This window comes from Cetorhinus maximus, chromosome 10 (genome assembly GCF_964194155.1).
Source record: "Cetorhinus maximus chromosome 10, sCetMax3.hap1.1, whole genome shotgun sequence".
NCBI lineage: Eukaryota > Metazoa > Chordata > Chondrichthyes > Lamniformes > Cetorhinidae > Cetorhinus > Cetorhinus maximus.
The window spans coordinates 64,752,330-64,775,365 of record NC_135888.1 but is presented as its reverse complement, the minus strand read 5'-3'; the positions used below and the strand labels follow the sequence as shown (position 1 = coordinate 64,775,365).

The 23,036-nt window shown below is 43.6% G+C and overlaps 1 protein-coding gene across 1 annotated transcript in view; it reads left to right on the top strand.

Moving 5' to 3' along the window:
• The first annotated feature begins 18,030 nt into the window (after positions 1-18,030).
• The window catches only part of LOC144685734 (slit homolog 3 protein-like), a 599,629-nt gene continuing 594,623 nt past the window's right edge, over positions 18,031-23,036 (top strand). The window contains exon 1 of the mRNA XM_078550561.1: positions 18,031-18,628. Within this exon, the coding sequence (XP_078406687.1) occupies positions 18,456-18,628 (173 nt within the window). The 5' untranslated portion in view covers positions 18,031-18,455. The remainder of the gene's footprint in view (positions 18,629-23,036) is intronic.

Genomic DNA, 23,036 nt, shown 5'->3' with positions numbered 1-23,036 from the left:
CTCTGGATTTGGCCTTCCAACTCATGGTGGAGAGTCAGCAAGAGATGGGCAAACATCACACAGAGCTGTTGAAAGCCCTCAACAAAATTGCGTGCAAGTCAGAGGAGTCTGTCCGCCTGCTCTGTGATGAAGCAGTGGCCACATCTGCACACATGGAGCTCTCCATTGTGAGGACGGCAAATGCCATGGAGACCCTCGTCCAGCAGAATGCCCAGTTTCTGCCAGAGATACAAGCAGTTCTGCGCTCCATCACCATTGTCTTATGTGAGCTCATGCAGTAGCAACGAGAGAGGGGAACGGGGCATCTCAGCTTCTCTCCATGTGCTCCTTCCCCTCAAAGAGTCAGGCTGGTGCTCTCGGACACCCAAAGGGAGGAGGAGCGGCAGCTGGACAGCCCTGGGCCGTCCACTCAGGACTGTTGGAGGTTGTCCGCTCCCTCTGAACCCCCTTTGCCTGTAACCCCTTCAATCTTGTCCTCTGTCACTTCAGAGGAAGCAGCTGGCTCAGAGGGGGACAAAGTAAGCCAGGGCCCTCCAGGGTCTTCAGAGGATGGCCGCCAAAGTCATCACAGGCAACAGGGCAAACAACTCCACAGGCTGCCTCCACCCTTGCTGCGTATGTCAAGGTTGTTTTTATCTAGAAGAAGTTGTTGGCAATGTAAAATCAAGAAAATTTGATCTCAAGTGGTTCAACGGGTGAATACTGCAAACACTGTCACTGTATTAGCTACAAAAATATTCACTTTCAAATAATGTCTACTGTTGTCTTTTAGCATCATTATATAGGCTTCATGAGGCCTCTTCCCCCCTACCCTCCAACCTCGCCACTCTCCCACTAGGAGTTCAACTGCACACAGCTGGACCATGAGTGATTCTGCATGGAGAAGTGTGTGTGTGGCAGGGCCTTTCAGAGCCTCGTGCAAGCGCTCTCCCACGCACGCAGAGCCTTCATCCATCACACTGATCTCAGCGTCCCAAGTATTTCCAATGCTGCCTGCTGGGTTTCTCTTTCAGTTGTCCATCTGAGCTGATCTGCATCTCCGCCCACCCATTGATCACACTCCCATGCAGCATCTGTGCCCGTCCAATACGAGGCTCCGCCCACTTTCGATATCGCAAAGATGGCAGTAGTCATGTTTCTGATGAGCTCCCCCACCATTTCCTCCACCAGTCATCCTTGTCCTTTCCCCCATCACAACAGACCCCGGCATAATCTTCAACCTCCCCACCCTCACCTTCCAGCCTGAACACTTCTCATTCCAGGATGTCCAGGTGAATGTGTACATTCTCTACCTTCCAGCAAAACCCACCACCCCACCAATCCACATTGAATTCCGTATCAACCTCCTTCCCATCCTCAGGGTCTGTGTTTGCCTCCATGACCCCACCAACCACCCTTGCTGTCCCTTTTAACACTACAGGTGCATACTCACCTTCCCACCCTTCTGGCTCCCTCTGCTCCCTTTCATTTTAACCATCCCCTCCTGCCACGTCCACACTCAGTTCACTCCCCAGGAGGCAGTCATTGATCCACAAACCTCTCCCTTGCACGTTTACCTGGACATTCCACCCCCCTTACACTTTCCTCCCCCTCTTACACTTTCCACCCCTCCTTACACTTTCATCCACCCTTACACTTTTCTCCCCCCTCACTCCTTCCCCCACCTTCATTCCTTCCTTCACCTTCAATCCTTCTTTCCCCTGAACTCCTTCCTCCCACCGTACAACTTCCTTCCCCCTTACATCTACCTCCCCACTTGCACCATTCTCCCCCGTTGCACCATTCTCCCCCATTACACCTTTCCCACTCCGAATCCCCTCCTCTCCCCCATACTCCTTCATCCTCCCGTACTCCCTCATCACCCATATACACCTCCCCCACTTCTAACTCCTACCCCCCTCCCATTTTCACTCCCTGACATCTTCACCCCACGCCCAAGACCTTCCTCTCTTACTCACACCTAAACCTACCTCTTCCCTACCCACACCCCCACTTTGCCTCATCCTTAGCAGCCCATGGTGAAGTCCATAAAGTTCCAAAGCAGGGCTGAGGCATCAACCGAGACCATGGAAGATGGTGCGAGCCCATGACAAAGCTCATGGCATTCCGAAGCAGGTCCGAAGGGTCAGCGAAGTCCATGAAGATCCAAAGCCTCAATGAAGTCAAAGCTGCTGCATGGAGACCTCCCACCTTCCAAGAGCTGCTTCACAACGGAGCCATGTGCATGAGGGTCTACCCACTATGTGATGCACTTGTTCTTCCAGGGTCTGGTAGCTGTAGGCCTCCAGCATCATCTTCTCTTCGGATGTCCACGATCTGAGCAAGGCCCTAAAACATAAGTCCCAACTTCTGCAGATCACGTTTGTCCAGATGTGTTCTGGACAGGTGTGCTTTCCTGTTGGCATAACAGAGAATCGGGCGTGGAGGGGCAATTCCAGTCAGGCTTCCATTTGCATCCCATTAGCAGGATGCAAATCGGCTTCACACCAGCCTCCAGCGGGATACCCAATCCGCCATGGTGGACAGCATCAGAAGATCCCAGTAAAAATTAACGTGGGCGTGAAACCGATTTTTGGGCCTTCCGCCAAATTCTCTCCCCCCTGCCTGCCATTAATCCTGCCAGCGGGGGCATGGGAGAATTCCACCCAGTAATTGCATTTGTTCATGTTGGCAGAGGAGTTCACTTTCAGCAGAATTCACCATAATCATTAATGCTGGAGGTAAGGGTCTCATAGTTTGCTAGATTTACCTCTCCTAAGTCTGTATAGGTAAAAGTTTTTGGACTGCCCATTACACCTTAAGCTTCACACTTCACTACAGCACAAGTACTAAAAATAATCTTTTTTTAAAAGCCAATCATTTTGTACTTGTTTGTTCTGACCTGGAGCCAGAAATTTGCAAGCTTTATGTATTATAATTTGCAAGACAAAAGTTCCTTATCAAAACCAGTGAATCTGAAGTGTGCCAAAGATGTTCATAACAGTGAGGTTTCATGACCTTAAAGGGAGAGTCAAGATGAAATATAATTCCACCTCACCAGCCCAATAATGTCTTATTTGCTTCATGATACAACTTACCTATCACTAAGAATGTATATCTTACTGTGAGCAGGACCTTGGAAGATCTGCCAGTTTGGATAAGCAGTGGGTTACTTTTGATATCTGTAAACGACATGCTGTAATGCACTGTATTATACTCAGGGGTTTGTGGGGGTTTGAAAGTACTATAAAAGATGCACAATGAACAGCCAATTACACTGAGCCTGCAGGAATATTCCTTAACCACTTTTTAAGCTGTCAATGGTGCCTTTAATGAGTTGAAATCTGAAAAACCTTGCTAATGGTGCTATGCATTACAGTTTTTTGGTTTGATTGGTTTCGTTGAATGTTGCGGCACCCCAAATGAAACCTTCTGATTTAGCACCTGCCAACACAGAGCTTTGTGTGCTAGGACATGTTGGGAAGTCGAATGCATAGGCATCCTAACATGTGTCCCACACTATTTTCTGTACATTTTTCACAGAAGAATTTCCTCTATCTTAACCTTCACTTTGTCTTGGGGTCATAATTATCAAAGGGAGGAATTTTATGCAACTGACTGAGTATTTTTCACTAGTGCTAAATAACCATGCCTAAATTCTATTTCTTTCCCATCTTCCAATAGAAGCCATCCTACCAGTTAATTTAATAATGACAAAGTTTAAGGGGGTTGGGGTGGAAAATGTGCCCTTTTGAGCTGGAGCTGATTGTCTCTCCACTTGAATTACCCGAATTCAATAAATGCCATCTCTCCCTGTAATTTTCGTGGTGTTAAGTCATTTAAAGGAAGCAATTTGATAGTGTCCCAGTGGGATTAAACTCTTATCTGGTCCTGCATTTAAACTGGACTATCACAAAGTAGGAGCCTCACAACTAGGCCACCACTCCCTGGGATTCTACTGCTTTTGCCCCCTAGGGATGGCATCTGATGAATCGCAGTGGGATTGGGCTTCGCCTGATTCCATAGTCCCATCGGCATAACTAAAATAAGGCTGTTCTGATGTACACATGTTTCATGTTTCCTGTACCAATGTGTATTACATTACATTTATATCTACATTAAGTTCCATCTGCCACTCCTTAACCCATGCACTTAATCTGTCCAGATTTCTTTGAATTTTATCAATTGTTTGTGAGTAGCATAGGCAGCAGAGGGCTTGCTACAGAGACCTCTGAGGTTGCACAACTTACAACTCCCCAAACACAATCTGGTCCAAATTTCATCACCTTCTGTTTTCTACCAGCAAGTTAATTTGCCATCAATTCTATGAAACTTCTACTTCTTCTAAAATCCAAGTAAATTATAATCATTGGATATCCCTCATCCATTCTTCAAATAGTTCTAGTCAACTTGAAGCACAATCTATTGTTTTTATATATGCTGACTATTTTTCATGGCCTCAGCCGGTAAAATAGCGCAGAAGTATTTTCACTTTGTATTTTCCAATAAAAGGATTATGCTTTCAATAATTAAGCAAATTATGATTTGCAAACAGTAATACTTGAAATATTAAGAGAGGTTTAAAATTCAGATCTCCCTCAGTGTCGTAAGTTAATTCATGAAAATCTTCTCCAACCCATTAGAAAACATTTCTGATTTTGTTACAATACTGAACAAGGCAAGTGTTCCCAAGCATACTTACAGTGACACTACACAATGACTATTGTGGGGCCATTTGTTCTCTGACGTATTAATTTTGCTGCTTGCCTCCATCCATTGCAGCGTAAGGAATCACTCCTCTTCGGCTTCCTGGCCAGAATTACAGTTTTTCTGGCTTCTGATTCGAAGCTGGACCACTAACGTTTAAAGGAAGTCTGAATCCAGCGCGGTATAAAATCCAAGGGTTCATCCCTGTTCTAGATAGCAAATGATTCCAAATCTTCTTGCTTTTTATTCTGAACAGGCTGCACACAAGGCTAGTCTTAACAGTCTGGAACAAATCAAAGCAAGTTCACTAATATTTCTGCCAGAATTCCACTATGTACACCAGAAAGTAAAAAAGACAAGCATGTTATTGTCTTGTTGAACAGTTCTGAGAAACAACTTTGCAGAAAATTAGTTCAGCTCAAATAGGAACACATGTTTCTCACGTGTCAGTACAGACTCGATGGGCCGAAGGGCCTCTTCTGCACTGTGTGATTCTGTGATTCTGTGAAAATACTTTTTGAGAAACCTTTCAGAAATGGTCATACTCACCTACAATACAAAGAACTTCAACAGTAACCATGAGGAATGCTGCCTGAAGATGACCAAGCCGTCAAAGAAAACCCTCAATGTTAGGCAAGGGAATCAAAGGTTATTGCATTGGAAGGGAATATGGAATTAAAAACACAAGCAGATCAGCCATTATCTTATTGAATGGCGAAGCAGGCTTGAGGGGCTGAATAGTCTACTCCTTTTCCTGTTTCTTATGTTTTTATGTTCCTTCTTTGAACCTCATGAAGTGGATGCTCTTGAAATGTTATCCTTTCTATTGATTTATTTTCAACAGAACTATGTAATATGTTACCGCCATACCCATAATCCGTAACAACTAAAACCTCAGAGCTGGATGCATTTTCTACTAGTTGATCTCTGGTTGTTATACAGATACTCCCAGTTACTCATTGCATCACATAGGCACTGCATCTTGACATCGTGGGAAGGCCTTCTTGCTCCTATTGTTGTCAGTGTAGCTGGTGAGACTGTAACTCCTGGTGGAGCCACCCAGACACAACGAAAGGCAGGAGCCAGACTAAAGGTAAGTCCACCGATCCTTTTGGTAAGATTGCAAGACAGGCTAACTTAAAATGGCTTTCTTTAAAGAAACAAATGCATTGAGACAAGTCAGACACTGACCTGCAAATATAAATATTAACTATAGGTGACCATGATTTGTCTGATGAAAATGAAGCTGATACTCTGATTGGAATCAAACATCTTGTTTTGGACAGACAACAGTGGAAGAAATGGGTTGCCCCACATATCACTAAACACAGGAGACCATAACTAACTAACCTACTCAATAATCTCTGCCTGTTATACAAGATTCCACTTAATCATTGACCTCTATTGCACAGGAGTTTGCAGCCTACTCATTAATCATAGTCCCACTTTCAGTCAACTACTTTTTTCTATCAGAGACTTGTTGAATTTTACAGTTCTTTCCCCATACCCTTTCTTTTTCAAACATTTTTCAACTCCTCCTCCAATTATGGATATTAAAATTTGAACCCTTATGGGTCAGCTGCAGATGTTATGATCAGGTGAGGTGGACTGCAACAGGCTTTTTAAAAAAAAAAAGTATATGCTTACCAAACTATTTACATGCTATGACTGTAAAAGACACAAACAGACAGGTTTTCTTGAGTTTGAGAGGAATAGATGTCAAAACTGTGATGTGTGAGATCTACCTATAACTTTAGCAGCTAACCAAAAACGTATTGATCTGTTTAAAGAGAACTATTAAAAAAAAATACACGAAAAGACACTGACCAAAAATAGCTGCCATGAATCACCTGATGTCTGGAATTGTAAGTTGACCTTTTCGGGAAAGTTACTATATGGATTGTACTGCTGACATGTTGCTCGTGGAATTCCACACCTGGGGGTGTCAAGGTCCACTTCAAAAAGGGACCCTTGAAAGTAAGGCATAAAAAATTCAAATTGCTGGACTTTAATCACTGTCAAGGCAATTGGAACTGCTAACCAACCAGACACACCAAAACCCCCTGTGGAGGATGAAATAACCCCATTTACTGTTGGTTTCTACTATCTTGAAACGTGTCAAAAATTTCTGAGATGAAAGATCAAAAATGTGATTACTTGTTCTACAACAGTAATTGAAAGCCATGTTAATTGAATTCCTTTCCGGGAATGTACAGGCAGGAGTTTTAAGAACTGGTTTTGCCAAGCCAGAAGAAGAGAGAAAAATCAAAGTCATCTGGAAACACTGCTGCATGAAGCAGTAAGGAATCTCACTCTCTCTCTCTATTTCTCTTTTTTCCTCTCTCTCTCTCTGAAGCTAAGATTGACTCCAGCAAAGTGCAGTTACCTGAAGTTCCATTTAACTCCAGGATTTTAAAGGAAACCAGTTAACTTCAAATGGCTGCAATGTTCAACAATCTACACCTAAAGGACAAGCATAGGACTTAATTGTATATTCTTTTAGCTTTTATTTGGACTCTAACTTTTCTTACTTCTGAGGTCTCTGTGTGTGTGGAATTATGTATTTTATTATTTTTTCTCTGGTTTAGTAACTAATAAACTTACTCTTACTTTGACTCAAGAAAATTTGGTTTGACTGGCTCCTTATTAACAGGTAAATACATTTAGTTTGGAAAAGGCATTTACGGGGAAAATAATTTTAAGAAACCTTTGTTGTGACCAATTGAGTGGGCTGAATAAAAGGAGCCAGCTTACTCCTTACCCAGTTGTAACAAAATGGATAGTTTTATTGTACTTAACACGGTCTAAGAAAAATAATAAAAGTACTCCAAATTTCTTTCTCTCTCTCTCTCACACACACACACACACACACACACATTCAAGCATACAAAAATAGATTACAAAGTGGAAGGATAGATTAATGGATAATTTTAAAGTCCAGTAGGGATTAAAATGATATAGTCCTTATAAATTGATGGCTTGGGTGGATCTAGGTTGAGCTCAGTGGAGCTTCTGGTTTTATCATGAGGCAGTTTAAAGATATAGACAGACATTTTATCTGTTCTTCTAGATGCAGCAGCCGCTTATATGAGTTCTTTAAAAATATCTCTGCCTGTGGCACATGGATAGTCAAAAACCGCAGACATGGTTTGATCTTGTAAAAATTCCTGGAGAGAGAGACAGAAACCCAAACAAGGATCTCTGTGTTTTTTGTTTCCAGACTGGCTTGTCTCTCCTTGGTTCTTCGGGTAAGTAAGATTGGTTATCTGAAGTGAGTTTCAGTCAGGTGACCACCTGATCAATACCTCCATTGTCCACATAAATTATTCGAAGTTAGAAGCCATTGCTACACAATGGGGAAAGGATGGTGGCTATTCACACCTACTCTTGATGAATTGGTTTCTCTATAGCTCTCTCTTTGTTAAGTTTTGAGTTCAGAGACAGTGAGTTTGGAAGTCCATGGATTTTAAGTTTTGGTGAGTTCATAGATAATAGAAAGTGTGAATTCCACAGATGTCTCAGCATGTCCATTCAAGGAAGGCCACCCCATCCTGGGACATTTTATTAACTTTGGAGACTTGAGGCAATTCTGAGTCTTCAGAAATTAAAGAAGTCACCTGACCCTCAGCAGCTTTAGTCCTTTTTAAAACTTAATCCGTGGTTTCCAGCCAGTAAATTCATAAAGTTGTTTCTTATAAATAATATCTTTGTAACAGATGATAGCTTCCCTTCCATATTGAGCAAAGATAATGACCTAGCTTTAGCCAACATTCCTGGCTGTTCTTAATGATTACTCCAAATAATTCTTAATGATTATTTTGGATTATTGAATGGGGTAGAGCAGCCTAGTGGAACTGTTTGCACAGCAACAAAGTTTGTCCGCCTGCCTTTCGGGATCTGGAAAACCTGACCCTCAAAGGGAGAAGTAAAGATGACAAGAAAGACAAATGGCAGATATAATAAAGGAACCAATCACCTGAACAATTGCACTAGATTCATTGTGTTTTCTAAATTTGTATCTACATTTAGATAAAAGAATCCCAATAATTCATGGTTCCTTTCCCATTATTTTTCACCTTGCCTCTCCTCTTGAGGGCATTGTTTCATGCTGGGCTATACTTCCATAAATGTCAACATTTTTTTAAGATCTCATCCAAGTGGCAATTCTTTTTCTGAACATATACAATGAGTTAGTGAGAGAATGAAAGACAGAAAGGAGAATCATAGCCAAGCGTAATCCTATTCTCCTCTGACTCCCATGTGGTCATATACTCCCCGCTTGCCTGAATGAGTGCAGCTCCAAAGACATTCAAGAAGCTTGACACAAATAAAGACAAAGCAGCCCACTTGGTTGGCACCACTCTAAACATTCGCTTCCTCCACCACCATCACATAATGGCAACAGCGTGTACTATTTATGTGATGCACTGCAGCAACTCAGCCATGTTCCTTCGATAGCACCTTCCAAACCCGCAAATTCTATCACCCAAAAGGACAAGGACAGCAGGCACATGGGAACACCATCACCTGTAAGTCGCACACCATTCTGACTTGGAACTTTATTGTCATTCCTTTACTACTGCTGTCAAAATTTTGGAACTCCCTTCCTAACACCACTGTGGGTGTACCTGAAATGGTTCAAGAAAGTGACTCACCATCACTTCCTCAAGGGCAAGGAATCGGCAATAAGTACTGGCTCTGCAAGTAATGCCCACATCCCATGAACAAATAAAACCAGTATCTGGGGAAGGTTGGCCTGTTTTTCTGCTATTTAGCCCAGGAAGCACTGAGATTAATGGTAGTGGACCTATCACTAATCAAGGTGAAATTAGATAAGTCACCTAGATTTATATGTCGCAGCCTCAGACAGCACAGACACAATACCCTCAGTCAGGCACAAAGCTCAACAATGTAAGAAATTAATCCTGCAGAAAAAAGTCTCAATTTGAATGAAATAAAGCTGTAAGATGCTGCAGCTTGGATGAAGCGATAGTTCCAGCAGGGGGCAATGCAGCTGTGGAGGAGCTTAAAATAACATTAGAAGCAGAAAGATTCTAAACAGAAGGAAACAAAGCATTCCCTGATTTCTCTCTCTTCCACCTTGCAGTCTTTTCCTTTATTGAAATCCTGTCCCATGTCTTGTCTGTTAGTCGCAGAGGTATTTCTTTCTTTAATCCATGCAAAATTACATAGGATTTATGCAGAAGTCATGGTGAGAATCCACAGTTCACCGTTTAATACTTAAAATAATAGGAAAGCTTCACACTGCACAGAATTGAACTAAGAAACAGATTAGCGCAACCTAGAGGGTTATTAAATCAATAAACTAACAACAGACAGATTTTTAAATTCAATGGTAAATCCGCAAATCTCTTTTTATTTCCTCCGCTGCAGATTTTCTATCTACTGTTCCCATTTTTCTGAGAATAATATCGAGATCCTCCCCTTCCCTCCTCTGATACCTTGCTGCATTGTTACCTATTCATTTCTAGCAGGGACCTCTGCATTGATATCAAGAGCGAGAACCATGGCTGATTTTCCCTTTCCCTCAATCCCAAGGACACTTGAACCAACATGTTGCACCCTGCCTGGAGCCTTCTAGTCAGTAAAATTTAGCTCCACACCAGTCAAGTATCCTTTTATTCTTAAAGTGGGTGAGCTTTTCCATGAATGAGGATTTCCTGTATTGTTCTCATCATGTGGGAACTCTTATCAATAGTTCCTCATACTTTGGTCTACATGGTCTGTCATGTGGTTTGGAAACATGTTAGAAGAAAAGGTTCAGTGGAAAACCTGTGCATTGCTCAAATAGAGTATTTAAAGGGGAAGGATATCTTGGATTCTTTTACTGTTGCGTGTATTATAATTGTGTAAACCAATGTCTTGTTAGTTATAAAAAATATAAGCTACAATAGAAATAAAGCCAGCCCACCAAACTTGGAAGATTCCCCCAGTTTCTATACTTTAACATGATCATAAATATTTCATAAGATTTCTTATGTTTGATATCCTTAGCAAACTCAGGAATGGTAGTGTAGTGATTCTAATAATCAAAAGATTTGGAGTAATATTACAGAAAATTAGTTCAAAATCCCATTGCGGTACTCTTGAGAATTTCAAACCTGTTTTAAGGAAATGTCTGATAATAAAAAGCTAGTGTCAGTGGAAATGGGATTTTTGTCGTTTTGGGAAGGAATCCTGCCCTTTTCAACCTGTCTGGTCTACATGTGATCCAGCCCCACTGCAACGCGATTGATTCATAACTACCCTGTGGCCTAGCAAGCCACTCAGTTCTACCAAAACCACTTACAGTGGTTGAAGATGGAGGTTCATCACTGCCAACTCCTAGGGAAAAACTCAGAATGGACAATAAATACTGGCCTTGCCAGCAACGGCCACAACAATGAATAAAAAAAGAATAAGTGTCTCAAAGAATGGGTTTACAGTTTAGCAGGGGACAGGGACCTGGTGAAACCTTGTACATGATGTCCCTAATGGCAACTCCAGAACCCCTTCCTTAATTTCAGTATTGCATTGTCAAATTCTTTCTCACAGATATAATAATAAAAACCATGATCTCATCATTATTGGAAATGGAGAACCACAGCATTATTTGAACGGCATTTCACCTGTGATGGGATCACATACTGCACAAGTGGTGCTTTTTGCAAAACTGTGGCATGAATTACATCATATCTCACCTATTTGATAAAAATAAGCTGATCAGTTAAGGTGATTTTCCTATAAATTCAGACAACTAGGGTTGGAAATACAGGATAAAGCCCTACTTCAACATTTAATGAAGATTCTTCTTGTTATTAAATTGGCTACCTTGCACCAATGGAAATCAGTGGAGAAAGATTGTTCGTAGTGCGGCCAACCCTCAGAATGACAACGGATTAAAGGCAGGACAGCCCTCTACACTTTGAGCCCTCTACATCCTGTATATAAATGCCGTTAAATCCAATTCATGGAGTTAGTAGAGGCGGGTTCCTGCCCAACTCTGAATATCTCTAATTCTCAATTCATATCTTCCCACTGAGGTGAGAGCCAAATGCCCCCCTCCAGCACCAAGGAACAAATCGAGGCCTATGCCTTAACAGAATGAATTAGGCAGAGGAATGGGAGAGTAGCTCAGGTCTTCTGTTCAACCAGAGTCATGAGTTGTGGTTGGCATGAGAAGCCATGAGAGAGAAAAGGAATTTTTTTTAATCACCAGAAATGTCCCCCTTTACTGCATCTGTTTACAGCATTCCACTGGGGCAATTCTGTCTATATTCCACTGCAGCACTGAGGGAGTGTTGTACTGCTAGAAATGGCATCTCTCAGACGAAAACTTAAACTAAGGTTCCTGCTTTCCTGTTCAGGTGATGTAAACAACTGCATGTTACTACTCGAGGAGAAGTTCTCCCATTACCAGGCCAATGTTTATCCCCTGAACAACACTGCCAAAAACATATTAACTGATCTCTATCACTTAATATTGGATCTTGCTGAGTACAAGTTGGCTGCTGCATTTGCCTACATTACAACTGTGACTACACTTCAAAAAGTACCTCATTAGTTCTGAAGTGCTTTGGGACATCCAAAGGTTGTAAAAGGCACTAATCAAATGCAAGTTTTTCTTCTCAAATGAAACTTCTAATTTTAATGTAAGAAAAATGCTCCTGTTTCTTTCTGTATATAATAGATAAATTAGAGATACTGAGAACGGAAAGCACAGGGATTAGAGAAAATGTATGAGAGGTGGACAGAGTGTGTAAGATTGCACATGTCTGTATGAATGAAGGAGACTGACAGGGAATGATGGTGATTATGGAGTTGAATATCCTCAGGAATTCTGCCACCGTCCACTGTAACTTTGACAAGAGATTCACAGAAACCCTGGAGCAATGTTTGTAAACACAGAAATTCAATCCTAAGATGTGGGAGAGCAGGAGTGCTTATATGAGCAATGTGCCCTCTGTATGTACTGACCGAGAGGGATTCTGAGCAATGATGAGTATCATCGAATGGTTTTCCCTGCAGCCCTGCAAGTTTTTACTCTTCAGCTAATTATCCAATTCTGTTTTGAAAGTCACTATTGAATCTGCCTCCACCAGATTCTCAGGCAGTGCATTTCAGATCCTAACCACTGACTGCACCAAAAAGAGTTTTTCCTCATTTTGCCATTGGTTGTTTTGCCAATCGCTTTAAATTGGTGCCCTCTGGTTCTTGATCTTTCTGGGAACAGTTCCTCTCTATCTACTCTGTCCGGACCCCGTCATGATTTTAAACACCCCTAATAAATCTTCTATCAACCTTCTCTTCTCCAAGGAGAACAGCCCCAATCAATCCAGGTAACTGAAGTCTCTCATCCCTGGAAATATTGTTGTAAATCTTATCTATATCCTCCCTTAAGTGTGGGGCCCAGAACAGGACACATTACTCCAATTGGGGCCAAACCAGTTTTTATAAAGTTTCCCCATAACTTCCTTGCTTTTATACTCTATGCCTCCATGTTTAGAACCCAGAATCCCATGCACCTTATTAACCAGTTTCTCAACCTGATATTTGCAGGAGAGAACTGTGTCTATACTTGAAATGGTGTGTATGGGAGAGACGGAATGATGGACAATGAAGGAGAATATGTGAATGTTTAACTGTCATGATTTGAAGTATTTTAAATCCCCTCTCTTTAAATTATAAAAGGGGAAATTGGCTGCAACTGTCAGTTATTGCCAAAAAACCCTCTGTTGAACTGCTTTGATTGACAGTGTATAGCATCTCTTCAAGCAATTTGAATGGCGTTTTTTGTTGACATTCCCTAAAGAATTATCATTATGGATGCTTGGCTGAGTTTCAAAAGCTACAATTATCTCAGCAGGGGACTCTGAGTTCACCGTTTGATAGCTTAAAAGGCTATTAAAGGATTAGGGGTATGAACAGAAGTTTGTTTTCACACAGAATCACAGTGCAGAAGAGGCCCTTCAGCCCATAGAGTCTGCACCGACACGTGAGAAACACCTGACCTACCTACCTAATCCCATTTACCAGCACTTGGCCAATAGCCTTGAATGTTATGATGTGCCAAGTGCTCATCCAGGTATTTTTTAAAGGATGTGAGGCAACCCGCCTCCATCACCCTCCCAGGCAGTGCATTCCAGACTGTCACCACCCTCTGGGTTAAAAAGTTTTTCCTCACATCCTCCCTAAACGTCCTGCCCCTCATCTTGAACTTATGCCCCCTTGTGACTGACCCTTCAACTAAGGGGAAACAGCTGCTCCCTATCCACCCTGTCCATGCCCCTCATAATCTTGTACACCTCGATCAGGTCGCCCCTCAGTCTTCGCCGCTCCAATGAAAACAACTCAAGTCTATCCAACCTCTCTTCATAACTTAAATGTTTCATCCCTGGCAACATCCTGGTGAATCTTCTCTGCACCCCCTCCAGTGCAATCACATCCTTCCTATAATGTGGCGACCAGAACTGCTACAGTACTCCAGCTGTGGCCTCACTAAGGTTCTATACAACTCCAACATGACCTTCCTATTTTTGTAATCTATGCCTCGATTGATAAAGGCAAGTGTCCCATATGCCTTTTTCACCACCCCACTAACATGCCCCTCCGCCTTCAGAGATCTATGGACACACACGCCAAGGTCCCTTTGTTCCTCAGAACTTCCTAGTGCCATGCCATTCATTGAATACTTCCTTGTAAAATTACTCCTTCCAAAGTGTATCACCTCACACTTTTCAGGGTTAAATTCCATCTGCCACTTATCTGCCCATTTGACCATCCCATCAATATCTTCCTGTAGCCCAAGACACTCAACCTCACAGTTAACCACCCGGCCAATCTTTGTGTCATCCGCAAACTTACTAATCCTACCCCCCACATAGTCATCTATGTCGTTTATATAAATGACAAATAATAGGGGACTGAGCACAGATCCCTGTGGTATGCCGCTGGACACTGGCTTCCAGGCACTAAAGCATCCTTCTATCACCACCCTCTGTCTCCTACAACTAAGCCAATTTTGAATCCACCTTATCAAATTACACTGTATCCCATGTGCCTTTGCCTTCTTTATAAGTCTCCCATGTGGGACCTTGTCAAAGGCTTTGCTGAAATCCATATAAACTACATCAACTGCACTACCCTCATCTACACACCTGGTCACCTCCTCAAAAAATTCAATAATAATTTATAAGAGATTAACCACTTGATGAGATTAAAATCATGAAGGTGAGTTTCTTTCACTACCATGTCTGCATTGTGAGAGCTGTATTAGATTTTTAGAAGGTTTTTTATCATCTCCATATAGGTCTTGTGGTCTACCCATGGTGAACACTGGGTCAGTTGGCTTTGAGTTGGCATGGATGGTATGAGGATCAAAGTAGGTGGGTGGGGAATGAGGGGGTGTGAGGGGTGAATGCTAGAGGGCCTTAAACCCTCTAAAACAACTGGGATTAAGTCTCAGAGAACTGAGTTGGGCCTTCTAACTAGCCTGCCTCAGCAGTCGCCCACTCCCATGTCCTCCATGCAACTGTGTCCAGGATTGGTAGGCCTGACTTAATCCTGCAATCCTCCCAAGCCTCCCCCCACCCCTGCCCAAGAGTGAAAATTTCATGATACAGGGCACATTTCACTGAGGCAGGTCCGTTGAGTTGGGAATTTTCCTAACTCGGGCTACACATCTCGGTACCCAAAACCCGGCCCTAAGTTCAAATGGCCCTGCTGAGCTCAGGTCTCAGTCCTGTGTGAATCACATCATGCTCCCTTTCCCCTACCTGCAAAAATTGGATCTCTTGGAAATGAGGGTGAGACTTCTGCATCCAAATAGCACCCGCCATTTTTCAAGGTCCGCAGAGTCTTTGCAGAGTCTTCCCTGCCCTGAGTGTGCATATGGCCAGGATTTTTAGGATGGCAGAGCTTCTATCCCCACCATCTGAGGAGTCAGCAGTGAAGACATTGCCGCCGATACTGCTTGTTCCACAGCCATTTAACACTCCCAACGGTCGCTAATTGGCTGGAGGTGGCTCTTTCATCCCTCACTCGAGAGTAAGTCCCACATCAGAGAGCTACCGGTCAATCTGATTGGCTGGCAGCTCTCTTGACTCAGCAGTACCAGAAGCTGCAGTGGACAGGACTGGGACTGCAATCAGTTCCCAGAGTCTAAGTCCCGAGAGTCCGGGATGAGGTCAATTTTGGGAGTCTCAGGGCGGGGAGGGGAGGTGAGGTGAAGCCTGGGGGATGAGCAGAGTGGGGTAGGGGTGCTGATGGAGGAGGCCAGGGGGGAAGGAAGCACCTGCAGTGGCCAGACCTTGTGGGGGGTAGGGGGTGCCCAATGTTAAAAGGAGGCTGTTGATGGAAACACCTCCCTCCCCCCACTTCCTCCCCCTTCCCCTCTCCCCCCCACCCCCCCCACCCCCACCCCCGCTTCCCACCCAATGCCTGAGCAGGGTCACTTCGCGGGCTCCCCTGCTGCCACTGAACTCCTCCCACCAGCCTGAAATTTGAGGCTGGGCGGGAAATGGCCCTTATGTGGCCACTTAAAGGCCTCGATGGGGAAAGGGCAGTGGCAGGGGCGGGGCGGGTGGGACAGCCGGGACAGCCCAGAGGCCTCACCCGTCCCACTGTAAAATTGCAGAGAGATAGGGGCGGGCAAGAGCCCAGTAAGAAGGCCATCCAAAAAAATTTTAGGGCCAGCCCCGCCTACAAACTCGCCAGCAAAGGAACCTAAAATTCAATTCCATGTGTGTGATAATATACATGTGTATATGAAAGAGAGTAATAGATTGGTCTTATAATCAGTAAGGGGATCAAGGGTTATGGGGAAAAGGTAAGAAAGTGGAGTTGAGGATTATCAGATCAGCCATGATCTCATTGAATGGTGGAGCAGGCTCGATGGGCCAAATGGTCTATTTTTGCTCCTACGTCTTATGGAGCAGGAATTTTCACTCAGTGGGCGGGTGCGCACCTGGCCCACTCAAGTGTGAAATGACACACGTTGATGTCGGCCGAGCATGTAGACACGCGATGGTTTGGTTAGCAGGTGAGTTGACAGCGCGCCCGCCGACAATTAAAAGGCCTGTTAAGTCCATTAACTAATCAATTAACTTAAATTTTCCGCTGCCCGTCCAACCTAATAGTTGGCGGGCAGGCGAAAAGGCCAAGCGGCCTTTGCATTTTTTTGGAAACCTCATCCACGGGCGGCATGAGGTTTCCTAAAGCAAATAAAAATAAAATAAAAGCTTTAAATTTGAATTAACATGACCGAGTCACATGAGGGGCCATGTTTTATTACATTTTTATTTTCTTTATTTTATTTTTTTTAACAAAGGTTCATCTCCCGGAGGCAGCTCCGTGCCTCAGGGAGATTCTGAAGCGTGCGCTCATGTGCATGCGCAAAGTTCGCACTTGGCCAGCTCGCCCTCCTCCTCCCGGCCCGCACAGGCAGTGCTCAGCACTGCCACTCGCATTTCACTCGCATTGGCCCGCCAGCTTGAAATTGCAACCTAGTCCCGATTGCTGGCGGTGGTCAGCTTCTCAACCACCCCCACCCACCCTCACCAAGCCCACCCGCCAAGGGCAAAATTCTGCCCATGGTCTTATTGTGTGTACCTGAGAGGAGAGTATGTTGGACAAGTGTGAGAGAGTGCATGCAAGTGTGCACAAGAAAAGAGAGGGGTGTAATAGAGCATGTGAGCTAGAGAGAGTGCCTATAAGTCTGCATGTTCCTGTGTGTGAGAGAGAGAACTCTTTCATTCTAACATGCTCGGTGACATCAGCAAGGAGGGAACCAGTAGAAACTTCAGCTGGGAATTTAGGGCGAGGATAAGAGAACTTTTATCGCAACTAAATACACACACACACACACACACACACTAGAGTGCAGAGCTGGGAAATGAAAGGAGCAACTCCAGGATTTTACAACAATCACATCCACAGCAACACAAGGAATGAGAAAAATTTGCAAGAGGCTTTAGCGTAGGCAAGAGAAAACAAAACAAAGACCCAATCAGAGGCAGGCCATCCTCTAAAGTGTGTGGATGAAGAGTTTGTGCAGAAATCTGTGTGAGTTAGAGGTATTGATCACCTAGGATTTGGTGACAGGAGTGTGGGTTTGTGCTGAGAGATTTGATGGATGTTTAACCCATCAAGAGAGGCTTTGCCTGGAGCTTTTGGTAGTTTTTTTTCTCTCTCCCCCTCTTCTAATCAAGAGTTGTTTTTTTAAAAAGGCCGAGGAGAGAGAGATCAGGAATACTGTTCAGTTAAAAAAAAGTCTGCTGGCTGGAATTCCTCCCCCACCCCGCAACTCCGACCCCAGCCCCTCCACTCCTGCTTTTCTGAAGAATCTATAAGTGCAAGCTGTTCTGAGACTCCTCTCTCTGAAAGTCAGGAGTTTCAAAGTGAAGGAAAGTTGGAGGGAATTACTGAAGATTGAAGGCTGGAATTTGTCGTGACATTAGTTTGCAGGATAAGCTGGAGATTCAGAATATAGGCTAGCAAGGGACTGGTGATTCTGATATGTATTAGAGTCTGCTGCAAATTAGATGCTTGAGGAGTAAGATCTATCTCACCGGGGGTCAGCATTGCTGAGGGCTGTGAGCTGTGCCGACTGCCTGTGCTTGTGGAAAACTTTTTAAGCTGATTAGTGAAGAGGAAGCTGAACTCTGTCGGAGCTGTTCCTGCCCCCCAGCCTTTGAACTCTCGTGCTTTCTCTCCCTCTCTCTCTCGCTCTCTCTCTCTCTCAATTATTTCTTCTTTCTGCATCCTCCTGAATGGCGAGATTTAAAGACAATTTCCCAGGATTTGTCCTGCTCACACTGGTGTTTTGTGGAGTTTGCATCCATGCATGCCCCAGTCGCTGTATCTGTTCTGGATCAAATGTGGATTGCCATCTTTTGGGATTAAAGGCTGTTCCGAGGGGAATACCCAGGAATACCGAGAGACTGTAAGTAAAGCCGAAATACATTTCATTTATATTATTGCAGTTAAACTCCAACATGAAACTTGTACTTCAACAAATCTGTTTAAAAAGTGATTTTTATTACCATCTCTGTTTTAAATGGAAAGCATCAGATTATAAAAACGGAGCATTAAAAACTTCTGGTATCGTTTGCTTTCCTGGGTGGATAACAAGGTGAATTAATGTAATTACAACTCCCACCATCTAACTGGTTGCCATCAGCAATGTATCCACTTAATGGTGTTGGACAGAGTGATGGGACAGTAAACCCACTGTAGCCATTTTAATAAAATGGGCTCCTTATAGAGTATCATAGAGGACAGGGCAGGCTAAGGGTCAGAACCCAGCAGATAAGCAGATGGCAAAGTGACATCACGTGCAAGTGGTGCCGTGACAGACAATGCTATCCATTTGACAAGTAGAGCACGCTGTTGTGCAATGGCCCTTTTCACAGAGTATTTTGTTCTCAGTTTTGTAGTCACTTTTGGTAACAATATCTGGGGATGAAAATAAGGCACTAGTGTGATCAAAGAGAGTTTGAGCGGCATCCTAAAGTTCAAGAATGAAGCCTGAACAGTTTATTACTGGCACTGGATACCCAGGCTGCTTGAAATCACAGCCATATAACATTACATTTTAGTAATATACACACACTGTGGTTAATTCTGGTGATGCATTGAATCCCACTGCCATGCAGCATTGAGCAAGTGTACTCTGTACAGTAAATGCCCCTTGACATCCGTAAAGAAGAATTGATGGTGTAACCAGAGCAAGTTCATTGAGTGATATCCATAACTAAAGACGGGGGGAGGGTTGGCAGGGGGAACTATCACATCTACTATGTATCATACTCTTTTGGACTTGCCGTGACTGCTAATGTCATGGTCTAATCAGAGTCTGGCACCATCTTTGCACTGGGTATTTTATAGTCAGGGATTTCTGGCTTTGTGTACCAAGGATTCACTGAGTACATGTGTTGAGCAGGGACAATGAGGTATCCATAGCCTTCAGCAGTGAAGAAAAAAGGTCTTTTACATTTACTGCTGTGCAGGAGATTGTTTGTCCGACTTTCTCTACCCTTGTGCTGAAGGTACTGGGCAATCCTGCAAATGCCAATAGTCCTCCAATACCTTAGTCAAGCAGCTATTGTTTATGAATAAACCTGGACAGTCAGTATTGTGAGGCTATTTGATCTTTAGTATGTTAACAGATAAACCCAATTCTGTCTAAACCAACATCTACATGCATTGACCTTCCAGCAGGGGTCAGTGAATAGTGATCAGCAGCAGCAGTCCATTCATAACCCAGCTAACTTAACCCAAACCAGGGACTGAACTTCAGACATCCTGATCTGTATGTTCCAGCTGCACAACATACAATGCATTTACACATTGGAAATGTCATATTATTAATAGATCACTACAATGCTAGCATGCTCTAATAGTTCTAGAATCTTCCCAATACTTACACATCAAGCCACATAAATCAGTTTGCTCCTTTTCTTTCACGTTGTGAATTACTTGTGATAGGTGGTTATTTTACATTGCCGTGACCTATTAGCTTATGCTTAGGTAACTTTACAAGATAAATAAAGTGCTTTGAAGTGCACTGTTGCAATGTATGAAACATGGCAGCCAATTTGTGCTCATCAAAGCCCCACAAACAAGAATGGATAGTGACCAGATAATCTGACGCTAGTTCAGGGATACATGTTGGCCAGGAAACTGGGGAGAACTACCCTGCTCATTTTTGAAATAGCGATGTAGGATCTTTTACATCCACCTGAGAGGGCAGTCAGAGGCTCAGTTTAAGGTCTCATCTAAGACCCCGGAATGTACATCACTCCCTCAGCACCATACTCGAATGCCAGCCTAGACTACATGCTCAAAGCTCTTTTGACTCAAAGGCAGGGGTACTACCATTGGGCCCCAGCTGATATGTCAGGAAGGAAAGGTTAAGGTGTGAGCCTTCAGACATACCTTCATCTCTGCTTTGCCAGTTTCGGTGTAACCCCATGAGTCTCTCTGCTTGGGCAGGACAGAGACGGATTTCCCTCACTCAAGCTACAAACATAATAGTTCAGGGCAGAAGCACAGCAGGACTCTGTGCTAATTTTGATTTCAACATTAAAATATTGTGACTGATTAGTGCAGTGTTATACCAATTAAATCTCATTTTGCATTTGAGGATGATTTGTTGCTAATGACAGCACAAATAAGAGAACAGAAACTCTAGCCTCCTATGTGTGGGATTGTCTGGTATTAGAACAGAAGTCTAGGAATTCCAATTGGTACATTTCACATAGAAATGCTTGATACACTTGTCCTACATTCCTGTGTATGCTATTTTTACGTGAACATTGAACCATCTATTCTCAACAGGTTAATGCCTGCATAGAAATAATACACACAGGAAAGTAGTACAAGTGCGTTAAACATCTGTTCATGAGGTTTGCCAATTGGAATTTCTACCCTATGGAATTTAACTGAGTAACCCTGAATGACAGCGGCGTATCACAGAACAGAACAGTGAATCAATTCTCAGATGGAAATCTTATTTCTGAGCTTCTGGGTTATACCTTGTACGACAAAAATGAATCATTTTTGTCTGCGATTGATTATTCGTTAGCCTCTTAACACAGCCTTAATGGAAATCAAGTTTCTGCTAACAGTTCCTGCAAGCTTTGTAAATTTCACATTACAGCCCGGCTGATACTTTACCTCAGGATGAGGTGTAGGCAGGTATAGCTTGGGAAGGCTTTATTCTGCAAGCTTTGATGCTGCCATTGACAATCCACAGATAAGTGAACGAGGCCATTCATTTTAACTCAAACGCTTGCATAATTGATAATTGTGAATCATTGACCACCTAATGTAAAAACAAAAAACTGCGGATGCTGGAAATCCAAAACAAAAACAGAATTACCTGGAAAAACTCAGCAGGTCTGGCAGCATCGGCGGAGAAGAATAAAGTTGACGTTTCGAGTCCTCATGACCCTTCAACAGAACTGAGTAAAATTAGGAGAGGGGTGAGATATAAGCTGGTTTAAGGTGGGGGGAGAGAAGTGCGGGGGTGGGTAGTTGTAGGGACAAGCAAGCAGTGATAGGAACAAGGCAAAAGAGAGATACGGAAATCCTGTCGGAGAGAAGAGCAGTACTTCTTCAAGGTAGGCATTTCTTGAAGAGTAGTGGCAGTCAATTAAAAATAGAGATAAACCCCACCCCCCCCCCCCACTTCTCTCTCCTCCCCCCCCCCCCCCCCACCCCCCCCACCCCTTAAACCAGGTTATATTTCACCCCTCTCCTAATTTTACTCAGTTCTGTTGAAGGGTCATGAGGACTTGAAACGTCAACTTTATTCTTCTCCGCCGATGCTGCCAGACCTGCTGAGTTTTTCCAGGTAATTCTGTTTTTGTTTTGGATTTCCAGCATCCGCAGTTTTTTGTTTTTATCTCTATTTTTAATTGACTGCCACTGCTCTTCAAGAAATGCCTACCTTGAAGAAGTACTGCTCTTCTCTCTGACAGGATTTCCGTATCTCTCTTTTGCCTTGTTCCTATCACTGCTTGCTTGTCCCTACAACCAACCCCCCCACCACTTCTCTCCCCCCACCCCCCCACCTTAAACCAGCTTATATTTCACCCCTCTCCTAATTTTACTCAGTTCTGTTGAAGAGTCATGAGGACTCGAAACGTCAACTTTATTCTTCTCCGCCGATGCTGCCAGGCCTGCTGAGTTTTTCCAGGTAATTCTGTTTTTGTTTTGGACCACCTAATGTATCCATGTGATATGCAGAATTTAATTGTCTTTGTTCTGATGTATCTTCAAAAAGATTTTTGATACATCAGAGCAACATGCTGTATTTTCAAGGAATGATTATATATTGAGAAAAACGCTTTAGTTGTTTTGTCCTTTTGTGGGGGTTATTTAAAGTTTATAAGTATTGAAAGCATCGGGCTTGATGTCACACTCCCTGCCAACAAGTTTGAAAGCGGCGGGGGTACGCAAAATCCAGTGGGTGGCCTTCCTGCCATCTACCAGCCCACTCCTTTCCCCACAGCGATTTTACCAGCGGACGGGGTTTGTATTGGGCGGCCCGACCACGACTGAGCCAACTGAGGCCCTTAAGTGTGCAATTAACTCCTGGGATTAACTATTGGGATTTAAGCACTGGCAGGAAATGTCCATGCCAACCGGGCCTTCCTGCATAGGTTGGTACTCAGGTTGTGGAGGGTCACTCTTTACAGGCTCCCAGGACCCATCAAATGGCTTCTTACAAGGTGCAACCGCCCCCTCCTCCACTGGCTTTCCCCCACCCAGTCCCCCTCCCACTTTCCCTCCTCACCAGGGCTTGCCAACTTGGCTCCCAGGGAGAACCCTGCCTCACCTGCTGG